The sequence below is a fragment of the Scyliorhinus torazame genome, chromosome 17 (genome assembly GCF_047496885.1).
Source record: "Scyliorhinus torazame isolate Kashiwa2021f chromosome 17, sScyTor2.1, whole genome shotgun sequence".
NCBI lineage: Eukaryota > Metazoa > Chordata > Chondrichthyes > Carcharhiniformes > Scyliorhinidae > Scyliorhinus > Scyliorhinus torazame.
In genome coordinates, this window is record NC_092723.1 from 98,472,510 (window position 1) to 98,495,080 (window position 22,571).

At 44.8% G+C, this 22,571-nt stretch overlaps 1 protein-coding gene across 9 annotated transcripts in view; it reads left to right on the forward strand.

Moving 5' to 3' along the window:
* The window catches only part of LOC140394014 (inactive rhomboid protein 1-like), a 561,145-nt gene that overhangs the window by 425,667 nt on the left and 112,907 nt on the right, over nucleotides 1-22,571 (forward strand). For all 9 annotated transcript variants that reach the window (XM_072480776.1, XM_072480778.1, XM_072480779.1 and 6 more), the window contains one exon: nucleotides 12,692-12,902. In XM_072480776.1, coding sequence (XP_072336877.1) covers nucleotides 12,692-12,902 — 211 coding nt within the window. The remainder of the gene's footprint in view (nucleotides 1-12,691; nucleotides 12,903-22,571) is intronic.

The following is a 22,571-nucleotide window of genomic DNA, read 5'->3' on the forward strand; positions in this document are numbered from 1 at the left end:
GAAGTCCATAGGAGGAGACTCGGGCATGGAGTGGGTTTCTCCTCACAACAAACTCTCCATTGGTATCCCTTTATAAATGAATCAGACTCAAAGATGTTGAAACACAACTTGCATCTAAATTCTTGGGGACCTAAACCTCACTCCAAATATGGGGACCTAGGCGGACCCCACTGCCTCCCTGCCTTATCAGGTGTAACTCCTCTGACCATACATCAGAATGAAGGCCTGAGACATGAGATATTCAATGTATGGTGTCTCCAACTCATCCCGCCTTATTTTGATTTGCCATTTTGGGCCAACAACAGAGAGACGGTGTAGCATGCGAACATTGTTTCTTGCTGCACAGATGCTGCCTGACCTGCTGAGCAGGTCAGGCAATTGTAAAACCCAGTAATTGTACTGGGTACAATTATTCCATTGTACCCAGTTCCTGATACTAATTTTCAGCCATAGTTTTTTTTTTTACAAGTACCCAATTCATTTTTTTTTCCAGTTGAGGGGTAATGTAGTGTGGCCAATCCAACTACCCTGCACATCTTTGGGTTGTGGGAGTGAGACCCACTCAGACACGGGGAGAATGTGTAAACTCCACACGGACAGTGACACGGGGCCGGGATCGAATCCGGGTCCTCGGAGCAGTGAGGCAGTAGTGCTAACCGCTGTGCCACCGTGCCGCCTGTCTCCTATTTTTCAGCCATAGTTAAGACAGTTTTCTGATAGGTTATTTTTGGGATCAACCTTTTAAAAGTATTTTTACGATTATTTAATTTGGATATATTTCTGTAATATTAAACTCCATCTACCGATTCTTTTTTAGAACCGTGTTTGGTGGCCATTGTTTCTTTTCTGTTTAATTGGTTTGAATTCAAATTCAATTTTACAGCGGAGAGTTTCAATGGCATTCGGTCCCTAATTAATGTATGCAAGGAGCCTAACTAACGCTAATTTAGGTGACTCCCAGCGTGCCTAAGAATGAGCCCGACAAATTTAGCAACTGTCCAATACCTGTGCACATTAGGTCAAAAACCACCCCCAGCTAAATTGATCACTCTGTGGGCGGTATGGTTGCGCAGTGGTTAGCACTGCTGCCTCACGGCGCCGAGGACCGGGGTTCGATCCCGGCCCCGGGTCACTGTCCATGTGGAGTTTGCACATTCTCCCTGTGTCTGCGTGGGTCTCACCTCCACACACAAAGAATTGGGTACTTCAATTTTTTTTTTTAATTGATCACTCTGTTCACCATTTTACACTCATTAAAGACACAGCACGTACCAATTTGTAACCCTCTATGCTTCCTGATTGATATATGCAACATTACACATTGAGCACCACCAGGGGTAATACAGAAAACTATGCTCTCATTTAATTTCTCCAATGTTAATTCAGTAGGCAAAGAAAATATTATTGAATTGTAGTAACTGCTTCCTTTCTGTGGTTTGAGATCAGTTAGTTTGGAAATTGCCATCGGTCATGTTTTCATACATGAGCTCAAAACAGTAGTATCAAATTCCTCTCTGTCACTGGCGGTGTTAACCAATTTAAATTGAACAGGTCATAACTTGTGCTAAAATAGCAGACAGAGAAAATTGATGTGAGCCAGTTGTGAGTTAATTTATTAACTGAAAATTGTGCTCAGGTGTCTACTTTGATATGTTCTTCTAAATTATTGTGGATTGTTTATATAACAATCAATCTATCATTTCTAATATTTAAAAAACAGTTAATCCACCAGGAATTTCTTATCCAACATAACTAAGTTTCAAACTCGTATTTTTTGAGAAGTACAAAAGCTAGATGTATTCAAAATAGGTGGAGAAAATCTCCCAACAAATGACAATGCCTTAATAATCAATTTAAGAGAAGACATATCTGTAACCTCTGTCTATAATCTCTGACTGATCGTACTGTCCGTAACTTCTGACCTTACTCTGTCCGTAACCTCTGACCTTACTCTATCCGTAACCTCTGACCTTACTCTGTCCATAATCTCTGATCTTACTCTGTCCGTAACCTCTGACCTTATGTCCGTAACCTCTGACCTTATGTCCGTAACCTCTGACCTTATGTCCGTAACCTCTGACCTTATGTCCGTAACCTCTGACCTTCTGTATGTAGTCTCTGACCTTATTATGTCTAACCTCTTTTTTTTAACAAACATTTTATTAAGGCATTTATGGTTTTATAACAACAAAAGATACAAATACAAATGTAAACATAGTTCAGTGCGTAACACATCCCTCCATCTCCCATTGTTCCCGCCTAATCTAGACACAAAACAGCCTAACTCCCCTCTACCCCCCTTATTATAATAATAATAATCACTTATTGTCACGAGTAGGCTTCAATGAAGTTACTGTGAAAAGCCCCTAGTAGCCACATTCCAGCACCTGTTCGGGGAGGCCGGTACGGGAATTGAACCTGCGCTGCTGGCCTTGTTCTGCATTACAAGCCAGCTGATTAGCCCACTGTGCTAAACCAGCCCCTATTGAATCTGCTGACGGTTTAGTTTTCTCCGAAGAAGTTGATAAACGGCTGCCACCTCCGAACGAACCCTAACGTTTATCCTCTCAGAGCGAACTTAATTTTATCAAGTCTGAGAAACTCAGCCATGTCACTAAACCATATCCCTGATTTTGGGTGCTTTGAGTCCCTCCACGCCAATAAGATCAGTCTCCAGGCTACCAAGGAGGTAAAGGCAATGGAGGGTTGGGGGTTATTGTGATCCTTAACTAAATTTCCTAATTAGTCGAAGGTTTCCATGTCTGGAGCTTAAGGTGATGTCAAACTCCTCACCAGACTGTGAGTCTGTGGGCTGCAGACAATGAGAGTGTCACCTGCTTTGTCTCAGTTATATTGTTTGCCATGAAAAAATACTGCAGTCTCTGAATGTACTGCCCCATCGCTCGACTTTGAGGTTGAATGGTTATATTTTTTAAAATACCGGCACCTTTAATGGCGTCTATAACTTTTTCTTCGAGTGATCACCCACCTTCCCCGCTAACTCTGTACTGCAGGCTTTCAACGACTGATCCAGTTTGTCCTAGCACCAGTGTAATGACTCAAGGCGACTCAAAGTGGCAAATAATCAATTAAAGATTTTATTATCAAGGACAACTATGTACACTAAGAGTTATAGAGCATAGGGTATCCTTATATACCGATGACTTGTTATTATACGTGTCGGAACCGAGTGTGTCAATAGGGAGAATACTGGAGCTGCTTCGGGTGTTTGAATCTTTTTCAGGGTACAAATTAAATCTAGACAAGAGTGAATCTTTTGTGGTGTCTCGGCCAGAGGTGGGGGTATGGATGGGGGGCTGCCATGCCGTAGGGCAGGGACTCACTTTAGATACCTGTGGGTGCAAGTTGCTCGGGATTTTAGGGTCTCTGTAGGTACAACATTCCAAATCACGTTCATATGTTTTTGTCCAATCCAAAGCTGGAGGAATACTGGATGGAGGTTTTTAAGGGTAATCTTTAAAGTGATGCACGGGAAACTGGACCCGGGCCCTCGGGAGGCCATATTCGAGGTGTCAGACCAGCCGGGGTTGGAAACGGGTGCGGAGGCAGATGTTGCAGCCTTCGCCTCGTTGATCGTCCGAAGGCAGATCCTGTTGGGATGGAGAGCAACCTCTCCACCCTGTGCCCTGGCGTGGCGGGGGGACCTGCTGGAATTCTTGACTCTTGAGAAGGTCAAATTTGAACTGAGGGGAAGGATGGAGGGGTTCTAAAATTCATGGGCGTTATTCATTATGCACTTTCGAGAATTGTATTACATAGATCATGTAATCAGGGTTGGGGGGGGGGGTTTGGGAGAGTTGGGTGGGGGGGGACTGTATGTGTTAATGGTGACAATGGGTGATTCCTGATTCTTTTTTGTTATGTGTATATGTTAACATGCGGGCTAATGTTTGGGGGTTTGGTGGGAGGATGGGATTGTTGTTATTGATGGGGATTGACATTACATTCTTTACTGATTATTGTTGGGTGTAAATTTGGGAGAAAAAGGAGTATAAAAATATTTTTTACTTTTACAAATGTACACTTAAGAACTCTTAACATCACAACTATATAGGTCTACTGACATCACCCTGGCTGCAACTGTCAACCTCCAAGCGCTCGCGTCCCAAAGGCTCTAACCGCCAAATCGCCTGGAAAGGATCGCCATCAATGGGGCCCATAATGACATTAGCCAATGATTTTTTAATTTACCTCTAGGCTCATGGGTCATTAGCAAGACCAACACTTATTGCCTGCGCCTAGGTATGCTGAGAAAGTGGGGATTTCTTTGAATCTTTGTAGTCTGCACAGTGAAGGTGCTCCTACAGTGCTGTTCAAGAGGGATCCATTCTGAACCTTGAGCACTGCTGACCTTTGTGAGGCTTCCACCCCCATTTAGAGAAATTCTCCATATTTTGTTTGCTGTCCCGCGCAGCAAGAATCCAGGGACACTCTTGTGTGTAAATGGCAAATGATCAGGTTGTTTAAAAGCAGCATAAGATGGCGCATATTTGTTGAAATTCAGAAACTATTGTTGGAACATAGAGGGCGGGATTCTCCACTCCCGCACCGAAGTGCCCACGCCGTCGTGAACGCCGTTGAGGTTCACGACGGCGCGAAACGGCCCCGATCCCGACCGATTCAGGTCCCGACAATGGGCTAGGATCGGGGACGCGTGATCTACACGCGCCAGGCCTTGTCGGCGCGTAAAGGCGGCGCCGCAGAGATGACGCGGCCGGCGCCGCATAACTGGCGTCACCCACGCATGCGCGGGTCCACCGTCGACCTCCAATTTGTCCCCCAGCACCAGTCCCTCCCCTGTCAGCATAACAATTCCCCCCCCCTCCCCACTAGCAAAACAATCCCAACCACCCATATCAAACTGGTCATCTGCTTGCCCCCTCACTGCGCTTCGGTAAGCTAGCCCGCCCAGCTAGCCTGGTAGCCCCCGTCCATGGCGCCAAGCATCCTACCCCCACTGATCTCCCCCCCCCCCCCCCCCCCCCCACTCAAACATGCATATGTAAAACATAACAATCCCCAACAAAAACAAAAACGAAGAAGAAATTTTCGCCCACCATCCCCCAACAAGAACAAAGTTAGCCCACATACAAAACTAAGCAACAGCCCAAAGATTTGTACAAAAACACTGCATACACAGCCCAAAAAGAAAAGCGATTCAGGCACAGAATTACTCGGCCCCAGGTTCAATGTCCTCCATCACCTGCCAGTCCCCTGTCCTTAACACAGTCCATTGCCTCATCCGGCAATCCAAAATAAACTTCTTGACCTCGTAAGTGACCCACAAACGAGCTGGATATAACACGCCGAACTTCACCCCCTTCTTGAAGATGACCGATTTCACTTTGTTGAAGCTCGCCCTTCTTTTGGCTAGTTCTGCACCCAAGTCCTGGTAAATGCGCAGCTCGTTATTCTCCCATTTACAGCTCCTCATCTGCCTGGCCCACCTCAAGATCTGTTCCTTGTCCAGGAACCGGTGCATTCGTACCACCAATGCCCACGGCGGCTCATTCATCTGCGGCTTCCTCACAAGCACTCTGTGCGCCTCCAAGGGTCGAACAAACGTACATTCCCGCAGCAGCTTTTCGAACATACGCGCCACATATACCCCTGCGTCCGATCCCTCGATGCCCTCCGGGAGGCCAACTATCCTCGGGTTCTGCCTGCACGACCTGTTCTCCGGATCTTCCACCTTTTCTTGCAGCCTTTTCTGGTGATCCCACATCAGCCCCATCTCCGCCACCATCGCGGTGAGCTGGTCATGCTCAGCCACCGCCTCTTCTACCTTCTGGATCGCCTTTCCCTGGACTTCCCGTCTTTGCCCCACCTGGTTAATCCCCATCTTAATCGGGTCCAGGTACTCTTGTCTTTGCTTGGAAAAGCTCTCCTGAAGGAATTCCACCAGCTGCTCCGTTGACCACTGGGCCGGCAATCCCAGTCCCTGAGCCTACGCCATGTTTTCCTGTACTGCAGACTCCACTCCCTTCTTTGCCCAACGATCTCTCCTTTGCAGACCATTTCTGGTCCACGACTCCATAAACGGGTGGGGGATTCTTCTCCTCTACCTCACCATCCTCCAATTTTACCGATCAAATCCCCCATAAGTCGGGGGGGAAAAGGTCCCAAAGGTCCACCACGAGCGGGAGCTACCAAATAAGTGACCTCTCACTCCATAGCCGCCACTGAAAGTCGTGTCTGTAACCTCTGATCTTACTGCAGCCTCTGACTGATCATACTGTCTGTAATCTCTGATCTCGATGTGTCTGTAACCTCTGACTAATCTTACAAATCATTTGAAATAAGGATGAAGATTTTGCTGACAGCCTTCAAAAACAATTAAACTTCAGCCTCAGAGTATTTACTCAACTATAATTAGTTTTTGTGGCCTTAAATGATATGGCCTCTCTTAGTTGCAGTGGATTGCATTGTGAGCCTTGTTCTGTTGTTTATTGTCTCTCTGAGCATTCTCTGTAATGTTAGCAATTTGTCAGGAGATTAGTGTTTTTTAGAACAAAATTCTTTGCAAGCACCACTATTGAATTGGGATGCGAGAATGTTTCTCCAATGATTGAAGGAATAACTGCACCATCTGGAATGATTTTGTAGAGATTACCAAAGTGCCAGAGTTGTCCTCTGATCTGTGACAAGTTAACTGAACCGAACCAGCCCAGCAGTAAAACCTTTACAGTTGGCCTCAGTACCTCTTTAGCTGCAAAGTGCCTGACTGGAATTCACTGATGTGCTGGATGTGAAAGACGTGCTTGTCAGGTGAATTGGACATTCTGAATTCTCCCTCAGTGTACCCGAACAGGTGCCGGAATGTGGCAACTAGGGGATTTTCACAGTAACTTCATTACAGTTTTAATATAAGCCTACTTGTGAGAATAATAAAGATTATTATTATTATGATATCAATCTTAGCCACGATTAAAGCAAAATTCTGCGGATGCTGGAAATTGAAATAAAAACAGAAAGTGCTGGATAAACTCAGCAGGTCTGGCAGGGTTTGGTTTAGCACACTGGGCTAAATCGCTGGCTTTTAAAGCAGACCAAGGCAGGCCAGCAGCACTGTTCAATTCCCGTACCAGCCTCCCCGAACAGGCGCCGGAATGTGGCGACTAGGGGCTTTTCACAGTAACTTCATTGAAGCCTACTCGTGACAATAAGCAATTTTCATTTCATTTCATCTGTGGAGAGAGAAACACGTTTTGGATCTAAATGATCCTTCCACAGGACTGATGTCATGTTCTAGTGGAGAAACTGGTATGACTTATTTTCTGACTTGCATTGCGGGTAAGACTTTAACCATCAATGGTGCAAGGATGGGAATATGTGGATGACTGTGGAAGATGCTTCTAAAGTGAAAGGGAGTTGTGGCCGGAATTCTCTGGTCATTCACTGGCAGCGGGATTATCTGGTCACGCTAGCACTGCCGGCGGCATGGGGCGGAATCAATGAGAAATCCCATTGACAGCGCTGGAAACAGCAGGCGGGATTCTTCAGCTACGCCTGCCTGGCGACGACTGGAAATTCCCGCCCGAGGTCAATGGACCTTTACATGGCCCCGTCCCGTCCGTGGTGATCTTGCGGCGGGCGTGGCCGAAGAATCCAGCCCAGAGAATCCTACTGTCCACGAATGGCACGCCGCCTCCCACTTTTGAGAAACACATGGTTGGGGACTGGAGAATCCAGTCCACTCTGTTCAGAGACAGGAACAAAGGATGAGTCACTTGAGCAGTTTTAAAATGGATAGAGCAGTCGGTAAGAGAGACCTCCTCCTACACGTAGCCACCCCTCATCATTAATAAGCTGTGGTTGTAGCCAGTGATCTCCCCAGGGTAGATATTGAGAAGAATGAATTATTGTCTCTGACTAACCATCCAGATGGCCTAAACAAGAAAGCTGCAGAGAAAGGGTGAAACTTAATTCAGTTCAATAATGCATAACCATCATGGATCATCTCTTAGCATTGAAACAAAACAAATGAGCAACAGGTGCTTACCAAAGCAAGCGTCTAACTTAACACTTCATTGGGAGGACGGTTATACTTGTTATTGGGATGGGTTGTTTGAATGGCAATGAGTCAGAACGTTTTAGAATTGCATGTTGTTTGGCATATCACTCAATCCACACGACCCTTAGCAGGAAATGAACATTTTTTAATATGGGTGTTCCATTGAGAAGAGGGCCACCATCTGCCTCAAAGAACATGATTGTGCTCTGTGAGCAGTCAGCTAGATTTGTGATTACCCTGAAAGCAACTTCCAAAACAATGCGTAAAGACACTTAAGATAAGCGACAAGTACAAACATGGCTTTCAACCAACAGAAGTACTTCCAAGCATGGAGTTTTCGGTTTCCATGCTCCCAGATGGCAAAATAAAGACGTTAACTTTAATTACATTTTGTTACGTTTTGTATCATTCTTTACATTCCAAATTAAATCTTTGTCAGTGAACAAAATGGGAAAATTGAGCAGACTATAGCCCGAGGGCAAGACAATCATGACGAGATTTATTTCTTTGAATTGCTGCCCATTTTGTATTGATCCAAACCTTTAGATTGGGCCTTCAGAGCTTTCAGTGATAACTGGTGTGAAAGCTTTAATATTCTAATAATGTTTAGCAATGATACTCTCATGAACACACATGAAGTTTGCAGGCTTATTCAGTTAGATACAAAATTGGCCCAGGTGATGGGTGCATTTTAGGCTTGTAGGAAATTAGACTTGTAGGTGGGATTCTCTGCTCCCGTCGCTTGTCAGTAGGATTTCCCATTGAAGCTGCCCAGTGCCGCCGGGAAACTCTGGGCAGAGGGTGCACTGCTGCTGGGACCAGAGAATCCCGCCACCAGCGAATGGCCGGATAATCCCACCACTGATGTTTTTTGATGAAAACTTGAAAATGAAACTCATTCATCAAGAAGTACTAGCATTCCTTCTCGCCAGTTTCCATTTGAAGATTGTTTCCTCCGAATTATGGCAGCCACCATTTTAAGGTGGAGAATGTGGAAGAAGGTGAAAGAAAGATTTGAGACAGTTCATGGTGTGTTTTTTAAAATAAATTTAGAGTACCCAGTTCATTTCTTTTCCAATTTACGGGCAATTTAGCGTGGCCAATCCACCTCCCCTGCGCATCTTTGGGTTGTGGGGGTGAGAACCACTCAGACACGGGGAGAGTGTGCTAACTCCATAAGGACAGTGACCCGGAGAGGGGATCGAACCCAGATCTTCAGCACCATGAGGCAGCAGTGCTAACCACTGCGCCACTATATCACATATAATGGTGTCATTTATCTGAATGTTGCATGTACAGGCTGTGAATTACACCCACTCTTGAATTTAATGAAAAAGCTAGTGATTCTCCTTTGCAAAGGATACAGTGACACAGTATCATCCCCTGGAATCTCAGCTCCAATCATATCATAGTTCTGCAGTTGTCCAGCCACACCATACTCTAGACTTAAGGCATCCTGCTCGTTCCAAGCTGCCACAAGGGACATTGGTAAATCCAGCCGATCTGCATTTCACTAGTACACCAGATAGGTGACTCACTAGTGCATTGTTTTTTTTTATATTTCCAATTAAGGGGCAATTTAGCGTGGCCAATCCAGCTACCCTGTGCATCTTTGGGGTGTGGAGGTGTGACCCATGCAGACACGAGGAGAATGGGCAAACCGCACACGGACCGTGACCTGGGGCCAGGATCGAATCCGAGTACTTGGCTCCGTGAGACAGCAGTGCTAACCACTGCGCCACCATGCCGCCCTGACTGGTGCATTGTTAACTGGGGCAAAACATGTCATTAATTTCCCCATGGCCAACAAGCGGCGGAATGAGATGGCTTTGAGTATTCATAGATAGCAGAATTCCCCAGAATTGAGAGCATCACATATGACAGGCATGTGGCTACAACACACAATCACATCTTCAAAAACTCCCAAGGGCTTTCACTGGAGTAATGTGTAAGTCGGTGTGCCCAGTTGATGCCTAATTCGCAGGTAGCAACCCTTTTTTGAAAAATCCTGTGGTGCCAGGATTATTTGGCAGATACCCCTGTCCCTGATACATCTGCGAGATATGACACTACGTCGCAAGTACAAGGTTTGTAGAGTGACCAAGACCATTATCGAGGCATTATCTGAAAGCAGCGTTTCAGGTGGACAGGGATTGCCATTCATTTTATGTCTGGCAAGGCTCTTCCCTGATCACACTGTTTCATTAATCTGCCATCCAAAGAGTAGGAGGAAACCAGCAGGAGGTAAGAGCGGAGCTGGAAGAGATCCCTGCTGAGCCACCTTTGCAGGCAAATAAGAGGATGAATCACGAGATGGCAAAAAGAAGGAGACTGGTGAGGAGTGCTGTACAGATCCCAGTATTTGGTGAACACTATATAATGGGACAAATGGGCAGCAGTTTATCTCAGCGGTGGGGGGAAGAATGGTAAGGCAAAGCAATTTGGAATCCAGTTTATTTTATACTTGGCACAGTAAGTATAAGGACAGCGAGCTACAGGTGTGTTGTGCAAGAAACGTGTTCATCCATAATTGAAATATTGCTGCACTTTGGGGATCCTATTTTTTATAGAACGGATTTTGAAGCAGTAAAAAAGCAGAAGATTGATCCCGCCAGGGATGAGAAGATGCACTTACCATGGAAGACTATAAAAACTAGTGTTGTAATCAAAACAGCAGAGTAAGTTAAAAGGATGTAAGTCAAAACTGGAAGATTTCACTGATAAATGAATTGATGGCGAGCATAAATTTTGGATCAGTACTAATATTCTTACGGTGGATATTTAAAAAAAAAAATTAGAATATGGAATAATGTTAAAAACCAAGCAGTTAGGAAGGCAAATGGTATGTTGGCCTTCACTGTAAGAGGACGTGACAGCTGTACAGGGCCTTGGTGAGACCACACCTGGAGTACTCTGTGCAGTTTTGGTCTCCTTATCTCCTGCCATAGAGGAAGGTTCACCAGACTGAATCCTGGGGTGGCAGGATTGTTGTATGTGGAGAGATTGTGTTGACTGGGTTTGTATTCACTCGAATTTTTAAATTGGAAATATGGAATAAAACCAACATGTAAGAAGGAGGAGCAGGGCTGATTTCTTGAATGGGGACTCTGGGCACAGGGCAATACTCCAAGGGTTCAATGAATTTCCATCACTAAATTAAATGACTGGCAAATCAGGCAGACGTGTGATTGCCCTAAAAGTATTCCTTGCGAGCACCATTCCACACTGTAAATGACGGACCAGTAAAACAGAATTAGAACAGGTCGATCTAATATGGAGCTTCCAATGGCACAGGCATAATGGACTAAATGCTTGTCTTGTTTGCTGAAATTTCATGATTCATTGTCTATTTTCAATCTGCTGAATTTAACACTTTAACATCAATGCAATTATTACTTAAATTAATCAAGATAAAGGGCAAAGCATATTTCGAGGCACATTTTGAGCCCAGTATGTTTTAATTTTATCCTAGATTTAGATTGGCGGTCTAATGGGAAGTTCAATCGAAGTAGTGCCAGAGTGATATTGAATGCTTCTTTAAAGCTGCAGAAACATGGAGACAGGAGCAGGAGTAGATCCATCCAGTTTGATCATGGCTGATCCTCTTTCTCAGTGCATCCTTTGCTATTATCCATACCTATCCACTGTTGTGTCTTTTAACAAAGTTCCTCAATCTATCGTAGCCAACCCGTGCCACATACCTTCGTAGTTTTCTGTGTTTAGATTTGGAATCCAAATTTCAGATTGGGCTTTTTCACTTTCCATCCGAATGAAAAATTCTACCATGTTATGGTCACTGTTCCATAAAGGATCCTACACAACAAGATTATTAATTAACTTCTCATTGCATGACACTAAATCTAGGATAGAATGTTCTTTTGTTGGTTCCTTGACCTACATCTTGTACAGGAATTCAACTGCCATAGTATTGTTGCTAATTTGGTTTGCCCAATCTATATGTAAATTAAAATCACCCAAGATTACTGAAGAGCCCTAGTTACAAGCATATCTAATTTCCTGTTTAATGCCATCCCTTAGTTTACCACAACTGCTTGGAGACCTGTAGACAACTCCCACTATTACTTTCCACCTCTTGTTGCTTCTTAGCTCCACCCAGACTGACTCGCCATCTAGATTTTCTGAGGCAATATCCACTCTCTATTGCACTGATTCCATCGTTAACTAACAACGCCACCCCACCTCCTTTTCCTTTTTGCCTGCCCCTCCTAAATATTGAATACACTTGGAAATTCAGTTCCCAGCCTTGGTCACCCTGCAACCATGTCCCCGTGATTTCAATCATATCATACCCGTAAGCATATCATACCCGCGTATGCTAATTTGTGCTGTTAATTCGTCTACCTTATTGTGAATGCCATTTATGCCATTATGGAGAAAACATACTACATAGTTTGACCCTGAAATTGTTTATCCATACTTGAGATGCATGTATCTAATAATCGCATTATCTGCTGCATACTTGATAAGAATGCACAGATATATAAACTGCAGAATGCATGGTTTGTTGACTTAATGGATTAATTTGCACAAAAATATTGCATTATTCCCAAGTAAGGTGTAAGAGGCTTGGATATAAGTTGGTCAACTAAAGTCCGTCAATATTCAGGGCAATGAACAATCCATTATGTTCTACAGAGGCACAGCCGACTGGTTTGGAGTTAGCAAAGATAGTGATACAACCCAAAAATGGCAGAGGAAGAGCATTCGCCACTGCAGCCAGAGGTATGGCAAGCTTAAATCGCATGTGATCCGCGAAATGGAACTGCCCAGCCAAGACAACATCTCCCTGACCAGCACGGAAACCCCTCCCCCCCTTTATGTGGGGCCACAGTTTGGCATGCAGAAGGTAAGACCTGGAAAACTATCATCTGACCATCTATATTTTACTTTGTGGTCTTGGTGCTGTTAGTCAACATGAAGATGAAAGGAGAGTAGGGGTGGTTACACCTAGTTGCTGAACTCCTGTGCAGGCATGTTTACGTTACACTAAACTTAAATATGGGTTGGTACAGTCTTAAAAAATATACCAAAAAGCAATCACAGCTGCAGAAATATTGAATAGACGAAAGGTTCCAACTAGCCTTTAATTAAGTTGTAAAGACCCAGAAAACTGTGCTAGAGACAAAATGTACTTTGGCTTCTTTTGATAATTGCTGCAGTGAGCTTAGTGTGGATTTACTTTTGGTAAAACTATAATTACTTAATGGTAAATTGTCAGCAGAGTAAATAATTGTTTGATTTATGAAAATGCCTTTTTTCTCCACCTGAGGTATGTTGTGTGATTAAGGCACGGTGGCACAGTGGTTAGCACTGCTGCTTTACCGCTCCAGGGACCTGGGTTCAATTTCAGCCGCGGGTGACTGTCTGTGTGGAGTTTGCACTTTCCGTATCTGTGTGGGTTTCCTTGGGTACTCCGGTTTCTTCCCACAGTCCGAAGAAGTGCAGATTAGGTCGATTGGCCATGGCAAATTGCCCCTTAGTCCAAAAGGTTAGGTGGGGTGACTAGGTTACGGGGATAGGGTGGAGGCGTGGGTGCTCTTTCCAACGGCTGGTGCAGATTCAATGGACCTAATGACCTCCTACACTGTAGGGATTCTGTGATTCTAAGGTAAGGTAATGTCACCATAGTCCCAGATGACCACAGGCTGCTTTCCTCTTTGAGGGCGAGAGCTGACTGGTGATGATTTAGCCTGAGGACCACCACACCTCGGGCAAGGGGCAAGATTGAGAAGGTGGGGCCTCATGAATAACCTCAGCCGGTCCAGCTAAACCGGCCTCCAATGTTTTAATTGCAGACAAATTGACACCATAAGAACGAATAATCTCTGGTCGCAAGTGATCGAAATTTGTTAAATAAAGAGTAGAAAGCAATTTAAATAGGAAACTGAATGAAGGAAGATCAAAGTACTATGTTGAAGAATGGAAGAAGTCTACAAAATTATGAGGGACATGGAAGTTTTTTCCAAGGGTGGAAGAGTCAATTACTAGGGGGCATAGGTTTAAGGTGAGAGGGGCAACGTTTAGAGGAGATGCGCGAGGGAAGTTTTTTTTACACAGAGTTGTGGGTGCCTGGAACTCGCTGCCAGAGGTGACATGGTGGCAGCAGGTATGACAGTGATATTTAAGAGGTGTCTTGACAAATACATGAATCGGATGGGAATAGAGGGATACGGATCCCAGAAGTGTAGAAGATTTTAGCTTAGATGGACAGTCTGATTGGCGCAGGCTTGGAGGGCGGAAGGGCCTGTTCCTGTGCTGTACTTTTGTTCTTTGTTGAAAGAAACCAAAGCTGATTGTGAGGGAACAAGCTTATATAGTAAAATTCTGTTTTCCTGTTAATGGGCGGAATGTTGTGTGGATTTGGTGTGACGTTTTGCAGTGATTTGCGGCTTGGGTTTTCAGAAAGTGCTTAAAAAAAAAAAGGGAATGTTTTGGTGCTGGAATTCTGAAAAGTTACAATGTACATGAAGGAAAACTTGTTTCACTATAAGCCCAACAAATGGCAGATCCCATGGTTGCAGCATTGTACTAGTGGACAGCGGCGATGGAACTTTAAGTTTTAATAATGTATCGAATACAGAAGAATTCAAGTGCTACGTTTTGTGTAGAATCATAGGATCTATTCAGCCCGTCTAGTCTGCACTGACCCTCTGAAGACTACCCTACCTAGGCCCACTCCCCTTCCCTATCCTCGTAAGCCCACCTAACCCGCACATCTTTGTACTCTAAGGGGCAATTTTAGCATGGCCAATCCACCTAACCTGCACATCTTTGGACTGTGGGAGGAAACCGGAGCACCTGGAGGAAACCCACGCAGACACGGGGAGAACATGCAAACTCCTCACAGTCACCCAAGGCTGGAAATGAACCTGAGTCCCTGGAGCTGTGAGGCAGCAGAGCTAGCCACTGTGCCACCCACTGGAATTGATGTCTGCCCTTTCTTTGTTATGCTGCCATATTACAGTTGGAAATTGTGGTAACTGTTTTTTTCCAATTAAGGGGAAATTTAACGAGGCCAATCCACCTATCCTGCTCATCGTTTTGGGTTGTGGGGTCAAGGTCGTTGAACGTGTTGTAAAAGCTAAATCGCCACTTCAGAAAACAATGTTTGGCTTCAGACACCAGCAGCTGCTAATTATACACAAGCTCCTCGTGGCCAAACTGACAACCTGTGCAAGGCTGCGCTCCCGATGACTGCATAAGCACATGCACACATGTGTTAAAGGCATCCACACGTAATAAAATAGGAAGGTGTTTATTTAAGGACTATTAAAACACTCTATAACAAATGTAAATCTAGTTATTTAAAATGCAATTTATTTTCTAATATTGGCTAGTGGTTATGTGTGGTTGTATGTGAAAGAGCTGAGCAGAAGAACTGCAGATTATAAATTCAAATTTATGGATCTCCATCTCTATTACAATTTTAGATCGTGGTTGCATAATCTTTCAGTTTCTCCAGATATGTTCTGGAAACTTTCTGCCCCAATCCGAAGTTTTTTGTGTCTGTATGCAGGCACCAATCTCTCCACCTGGCCTATTATACAGTTCTGACTATAAAATATGTCAAAATATAAGAATTATTTGTAGCTCTGATATTTACAGGGGACTGTGGGGCTGGGGAGTGAGGGAAAGGGGGCTAAATTTTGGGATGGGAAACCGAGAAGTAAGGGTTTCCGGCGCCTCCTGTAGAAACAAACCACAGGAGACGAGGAAATAAAAGAAAGAGTTCAACATGTGTTCCATCTGATAGCCAAAATGGTTGTCTGTCAGGAATAACAGCTGTCCATTGCGATGGTTCAGGTGGGGGGGCACTGTGTGAAGGTTAGAAAATGCCATGGACCGTTGGGTCAAGGTGGGGCTGAGAGGGAAAGGTTTCGATCAGGCGGGTTTGATGGGACCATTAAGAATTTCAACAACAGATCTCAATGTTATTCTCAAGCAGCCATCCACAAGTACATGCACATTCTAGGAATCGCTGTATCGCGATCAGAACTCGGAACTATGCTTTGTTTTTACTTTCCATGCCCTTGGGGTGCTGAGGCTAGTTGTAGTGACCCTGTGAGCTGCTAACAGGGCAAAGATTGTGGATGGAATCTGACATCTTGCCCATTGCACATTAACTTAATTTTTGCATAATTCACTGCAGGCTTTTGCAGGCTTCCTGTCATGGAGTCCACTCTTTCCGTTTATAAATAAATACACACAACTGAGCTGAGTATCTTAAGCGAATTGGTTGGTATCTGTCCATCTCTGAGAGGTGAGTGGAATAGAGTGGGTACAAAAATGTGTGTTGCTATTATTGGAGGCTTTTGGTATCTCTCCATCTAAGAGACTAGGGAAATGCAGCCTCAGAACTTGGAGGCCAGATGAGATCAGCTGCACTGTCTGATGCTGAATGAGCCAATTCTGGAAAAGCAAATTTTGCCACAAGTGTCACACATGAGGTTCTCTCGTGTCAGTGGGATGGGATGATCGCTGCTGAAGCTGTCTGCTTTGGAGCTTCTGAAACCAGATGTTGTCATGGCGCCAAACTCCTGCCCACTGCTGGCATCACCATTTGCATTGATTGTCGGCTGGAATTTCCCATTTGTCGTGATTGACATCCTGGGGGATTTCATGTACCTTTTGACAGAATCCTTGAATCAGAACTTTGGAGACCCGCTGGTCTCTTTGCACAGGCTACCTCCCCAAAAAACATGGGGTTACAGTCATCTTCCATCCAGTTGACATGCCCGGTGCCAAAGACGAACCAGGCAACGTGCCTCAATAACTACCGTCCGGTGTCACTGACATTAATCAAAGTGCTTCAAGAGATTGGTCATGAAGCGCATCACCTCCATACTCCCAGAACGCCTAGATCCATTGCAATTTGCATACCGCCGCAATCGGTCCACAGTAGACACCATCTCCCTGGCCCTACATTTATCCCTAGAGCATCTCGTCAACAAGGACTCCTACATCAGACTCCTATTTATTGACTACAGCTCCGCCTTCAACACCATAATCCCAGCCAAGCTCCTATCAAAGCTCCAAAATCTAGGACTTTACTCCTTACTCTATAACTGGATCCTCGACTTTCTGACCCACAGATCACAATCAGTAAGAATAAACAAAAACACCTCCTCCACGATAGTCCTCAATACTGGTGCCCCACAAGGCTGCGTACTTAGCCCCCTACTACACTCCCTGTACACGCACGTCTGCGTGGCAAAATTTGGTTCAAACACCATCTACAAGTTTGCTGACAATATGATCATAGTGGATCGGATCTCGAACAACGACGAGTCAGAATACAGGAAGGAGATAGAGAACCTAGTGGAGTGGTGCAGCGACAACAATCTCTCCCTCAATGCCAGCAAAGCTAAAGAGCTGGTCATTGACTTCAGGAAGCAAAGTACTGTACCGCCCCCCCATTCCTAGGGGTGTATATCACCAAAAGTCTGTCCTGGTCTACCCACGTCGACGCTACTGCCAAGAAAGCACAACAACGCCTAAACGTCCTCAGGAAACTAAGGAAATTTGCATGTCCACATTAACTCTTATCAACTTTTACAGATGCACCACAGTAAGCATCCTATCTGGCTGCATCACAGCCTAGTATGGCAACTGCTCGGCCCAAAACCGCAAGAAACTTCAGAGAGTCGTGAACACCGCCCAGTCCATCACACAAACCTGCCTCCCATCCATTGACTCTATCTACACCTCCCGCTGCCTGGGGAAAGCGGGCAGCATAATCAAAGACCCCTCTCAATTGCTTCCATCAGGCAGGAGATACAAAAGTCTGAGAACACACACGAACAGATTCAAAAACAGCTTCTTTCCCATTGTTACCAGACTCCTAAACGACCTTCTTATGGACTGACCTGATTAATACGACACTCCTGTATGCTTCACCCGATGCCGGTGTCTATGTAGTTACATTTGTGCACCATATGTTGCCCTATTATGTATTTTCTTTTTCTTTTTTCTTTTTTCTTTTCATGTACTAAATGATCTGTTTGAGCGGCTCGCAGAAAAATACTTTTCACTGTACCTTGGTACACGTGACAATAAACAAATCCAATCCCAATCCAGTGAAGGGTGAGGCGGTGGCATAGTGGTATTTTCACCTGACTAGTAATTCAGAGACCCAGGGTAATGCTCTGGGTTTTGAATCCCACCGTGGCAGGTGGTGAAATTTGAATTCAATAAAAACCTGGAATTAAAAGTCTAATGATGCCACAAAACCACTGTTGATTGTCTTAAAAATCTATCTGGTTCGCTAATATCCTTTAGGGGAAGAAACCTGCCATCCCTCTCACCTTGTCTGGTCCACATGTGACTTAAGATCCACAGACTCTGTCCTCTGAGAAGACCTCTGAAGTCACCCAAGGACAATTATGGATGGGCAATACTGCTTGCCCAGCCAACGAATAAAAAATAACATGTGTACAAAGTCCTGGTTAGACCGCATCTAAATCTGGGCTCTGGGGAGGATATATTGGTCTTGGAGAAGTGTACATAGAACATAGAACGATACAGCGCAGTACAGGCCCTTCGGCCCACGATGTTGCACCGAAACAAAAGCCATCTAACCTACACTATGCCATTATCATCCATATGTTTATCCAATAAATTTTTAAATTCCCTCAATGTTGGCGAATTCACTACTGTTGCAGGTAGGGCATTCCACGGCCTCACTACTCTTTGCGTAAAGAACCTACCTCTGTCCTATATCTATTACCCCTCAGTTTAAAGCTATGTCCCCTCGTGCCAGCCATTTCCATCCGCGGGAGAAGGCTCTCACTGTCCACCCTATCTAACCCCCTGATCATTTTGTATGCCTCTATTAAGTCTCCTCTTAACCTTCTTCTCTCCAATGAAAACAACCTCAAGTCCATCAGCCTTTCCTCATAAGATTTTCCCTCCATACCAGGCAACATCCTGGTAAATCTCCTCTGCACCCGGTCCAAAGCCTCCACGTCCTTCCTATAATGCGGTGACCAGAACTGTACGCAATACTCCAAATGCGGCCGAACCAGAGTTTTGTACAGCTGCAACATGACCTCCTGACTCCGGAACTCAATCCCTCTACCAATAAAGGCCAACACTCCATAGGCCTTCTTCACAACCATATCAACCTGGGTGGCAACTTTCAGGGATCTATGTACATGGACACCTAGATCCCTCTGTTCATCCACACTTCCAAGAACTTTACCATTAGCCAAATATTCCGCATTCCTGTTATTCCTTCCAAAGTGAATCACCTCACACTTCTCTACATTAAACTCCATTTGCCACCTCTCAGCCCAGCTCTGCAGCTTATCTATATCCCTCTGTAACCTGCTACATCCTTCCACACTGTCGACAACACCACCGACTTTAGTGTCGTCTGCAAATTTACTCACCCACCCTTCTGCGCCTTCCTCTAGGTCATTGATTAAAAATGACAAACAGCAACGGCCCCAGAACAGATCCTTGTGTTATGCCACTTGTAACTGAACTCCATTCTGAACATTTCCCATCAACCACCACCCTCTGTCTTCTTTCAGCTAGCCAATTTCTGATCCACATCTCTAAATCACCCTTATTCCCCAGCCTCCGTATTTTCTGCAATAGCCTACCATGGGGAACCTTATCAAACGCTTTACTGAAATCCATATACACCACATCAACTGCTCTACCCTCGTCTACCTGTTCAGTCACCTTCTCGAAGAACTCAATAAGGTTTGTGAGGCATGACCTACCCTTCACAAAGCCATGCTGACTATCCCTGATCATATTATTCCTATCTAGATGATTATAAATCTTGTCTCTTATAATCCCCTCCAAGACTTTACCCACTACAGACGTGAGGCTCACCGGTCTATAGTTGCCGGGGTTGTCTCTGCTCCCCTTTTTGAACAAAGGGACCACATTTGCTATCCTCCAGTCCTCTGGCACTATTCCTGTAGCCAATGATGACATAAAAATCAAAGCCAAAGGTCCAGCAATCTCTTCCCTGGCCTCCCAGAGAATCCTAGGATAAATCCCATCAGGCCCTGGGGACTTATCTATTTTCAGCCTGTCCAGAATTGCCAACACCTCTTCCCTACGTACCTCAATATTATTCTAATAGCCTGGGTCTCAGCATTCTCCTCCACAACATTATCTTTTTCCTGAGTGAATACTGACGAAAAATATTCATTTAGTATCTCGCCTATCTCTTCAGACTCCACACACAACTTCCCATCCCTGTCCTTGACTGGTCCTACTCTTTCCCTAGTCATTCGCTTATTCCTGACATACCTATAGAAAGCTTTTGGGTTTTCCTTGATCCTACCTGCCAAATACTTCTCATGTCCCCTCCTTGCTCGTCTTAGCTCTCTCTTTAGATCCTTCCTCGCTACCATGTAACTATCCATCACCCCAACTGAAACTTTACACCTCATCTTCACATAGGCCTCCTTCTTCCTCTTAACAAGAGATTCCACTTCTTTGGTAAACCACGGTTCCCTCGCTCTACGCCTTCCTCCCTGCCTGACCGGTACATACTTATCAAGAACACGCAGTAGCTGATCCTTGAACAAGCTCCACTTATCCAGTGTGCCCAACACTTGCAGCCTACTTCTCCACCCTATTTCCCCCCCCCCAAGTCACGTCTAATAGCATCATAATTGCCCTTCCCCCAGCTATAACTCTTTCCCTGCGGTGTATACTTATCCCTTTCCATCATTAACGTAAACGTCACCGAATTGTGGTCACTGTCCCCAAAGTGCTCTCCTACCTCCAAATCCAACACCTGGCCTGGTTCATTACCCAAAACCAAATCCAACGTAGCCTCGCCTCTTGTTGGCCTGTCAACATATTGTGTCAGGAAACCCTCCTGCACACACTGTACAAAAAAACGACCCATCTAATGTACTCGAACTATATCTTTTCCAGTCAATATTTGGAAAGTTAAAGTCTCCCATAATAACTTTCGCTCTTATCCAGGATCATCCTCGCCATCCTTTCCTCTACATCCCTAGAACTATTTGGAGGCCTATAGAAAACTCCCAACAGGGTGACCTCTCCTTTCCTGTTTCTAACCTCAGCCCATACTACCTCGGAAGATGAGTCCCCATCTAGCATCCTCTCCGCCACCATAATACTGCTCTTGACTAGCAGCGCCACACCTCCCCCTCTTTTGCCTCCTTCTCTGAGCTTACTAAAACACCTAAACCCCGGAACCTGCAACACCCATTCCTGTCCCTGCTCTATCCATGTCTCCGAAATGGTCACAACATCGAAGTCCCAGGTACCAACCCATGCTGCCAGTTCCCCTGCCTTATTTCGTATACTCCTGGCATTGAAGTAGACACACTTCAAACCACCTACCTGAACACTGGCCCCCTCCTGCGACGTCAAATCTGTGCTCCTGACCTCTATACTCTCATTCTCCCTTACCCTAAAACTACAATCCAGGTTCCCATGCCCCTGCTGCATTAGTTTAAACCCCCCCAAGTGAAGCACAGTGTCATCTACTAAAATGCTACCTAGACTCCCAACATCTGGTGGGAATGCAGATAGAATACTCCATTTAGAGCTGAACAAGTTTTTCTTCCACAGGTTTGATGTAATTTCCTTACTTTTGTACTCGATGCTTTATGAACTGTCATCCAGGGAGGCCTGGATTTGTTTGCCCTACCTTAATCCTTTTTGAGAATATACCTTGACTATCTCTTCTTTAAAGACAACCCATTGTTCAGTTACAGTTTTGCCTGCTAATCTTTGATTCCAATTTATCTGGCTCCGATTCATTCTTACCCATCGAAGTTGACTCCACCCTAGTTAATTATTTTCATGCTGGATTGTTCCTTGCCCTTTTCCATTACCTTATGTTACAATGATCACTATTTCCCAAATGTTCCTTTACCGGCACTTGATCCAATTGACCCAATTCGTACCCATGAATCAAGAATAGCAGTGTATCCTTTCTCATTGGACTGGAAACACGCTGCTGGAGAAAACTTGCCTGCACACATTCAAACTCTTGCCCCTCACTGCCCTTAACACCACTTTATAATCGATTATTAAATTTCCCTATTATAACATGCTCTATAATTCTTGCACTTCTCTGTAATGTCTTTGAAATTTGTCCTCCTACACCCTTCCCACTAGCTGGTGGCCACGATTGCACAGAGCCACGCAATTGCATCTTTTTTGTTCCTTAGCACTAGCCAAATGGATTCTGCCCTGAACACCTCTGGGACTTCCTTTCTCTCCAGCACTGCAATCCTCTCCTACCATTCCTTCCCCCATTTCTTCCTTTCCCTAAAAATCTGTATCCAAGAGTACATAACACCTAGTCCTGCCCTTTCGAAGTCAGGTTTGTGTTTTCGCCACAATATCCTCGTTCCAAATGGCAATCTGTGCCTGTAACTCACCAATCTTGCCACAGTCCACACATTTACATGCATGCACTGTAACCCTACTTTTCAATGTATTACTTGGAACCCATTTAATACACTACTATGACCTACTCTAATGTCAGCTGTCTCTCCCAATATTC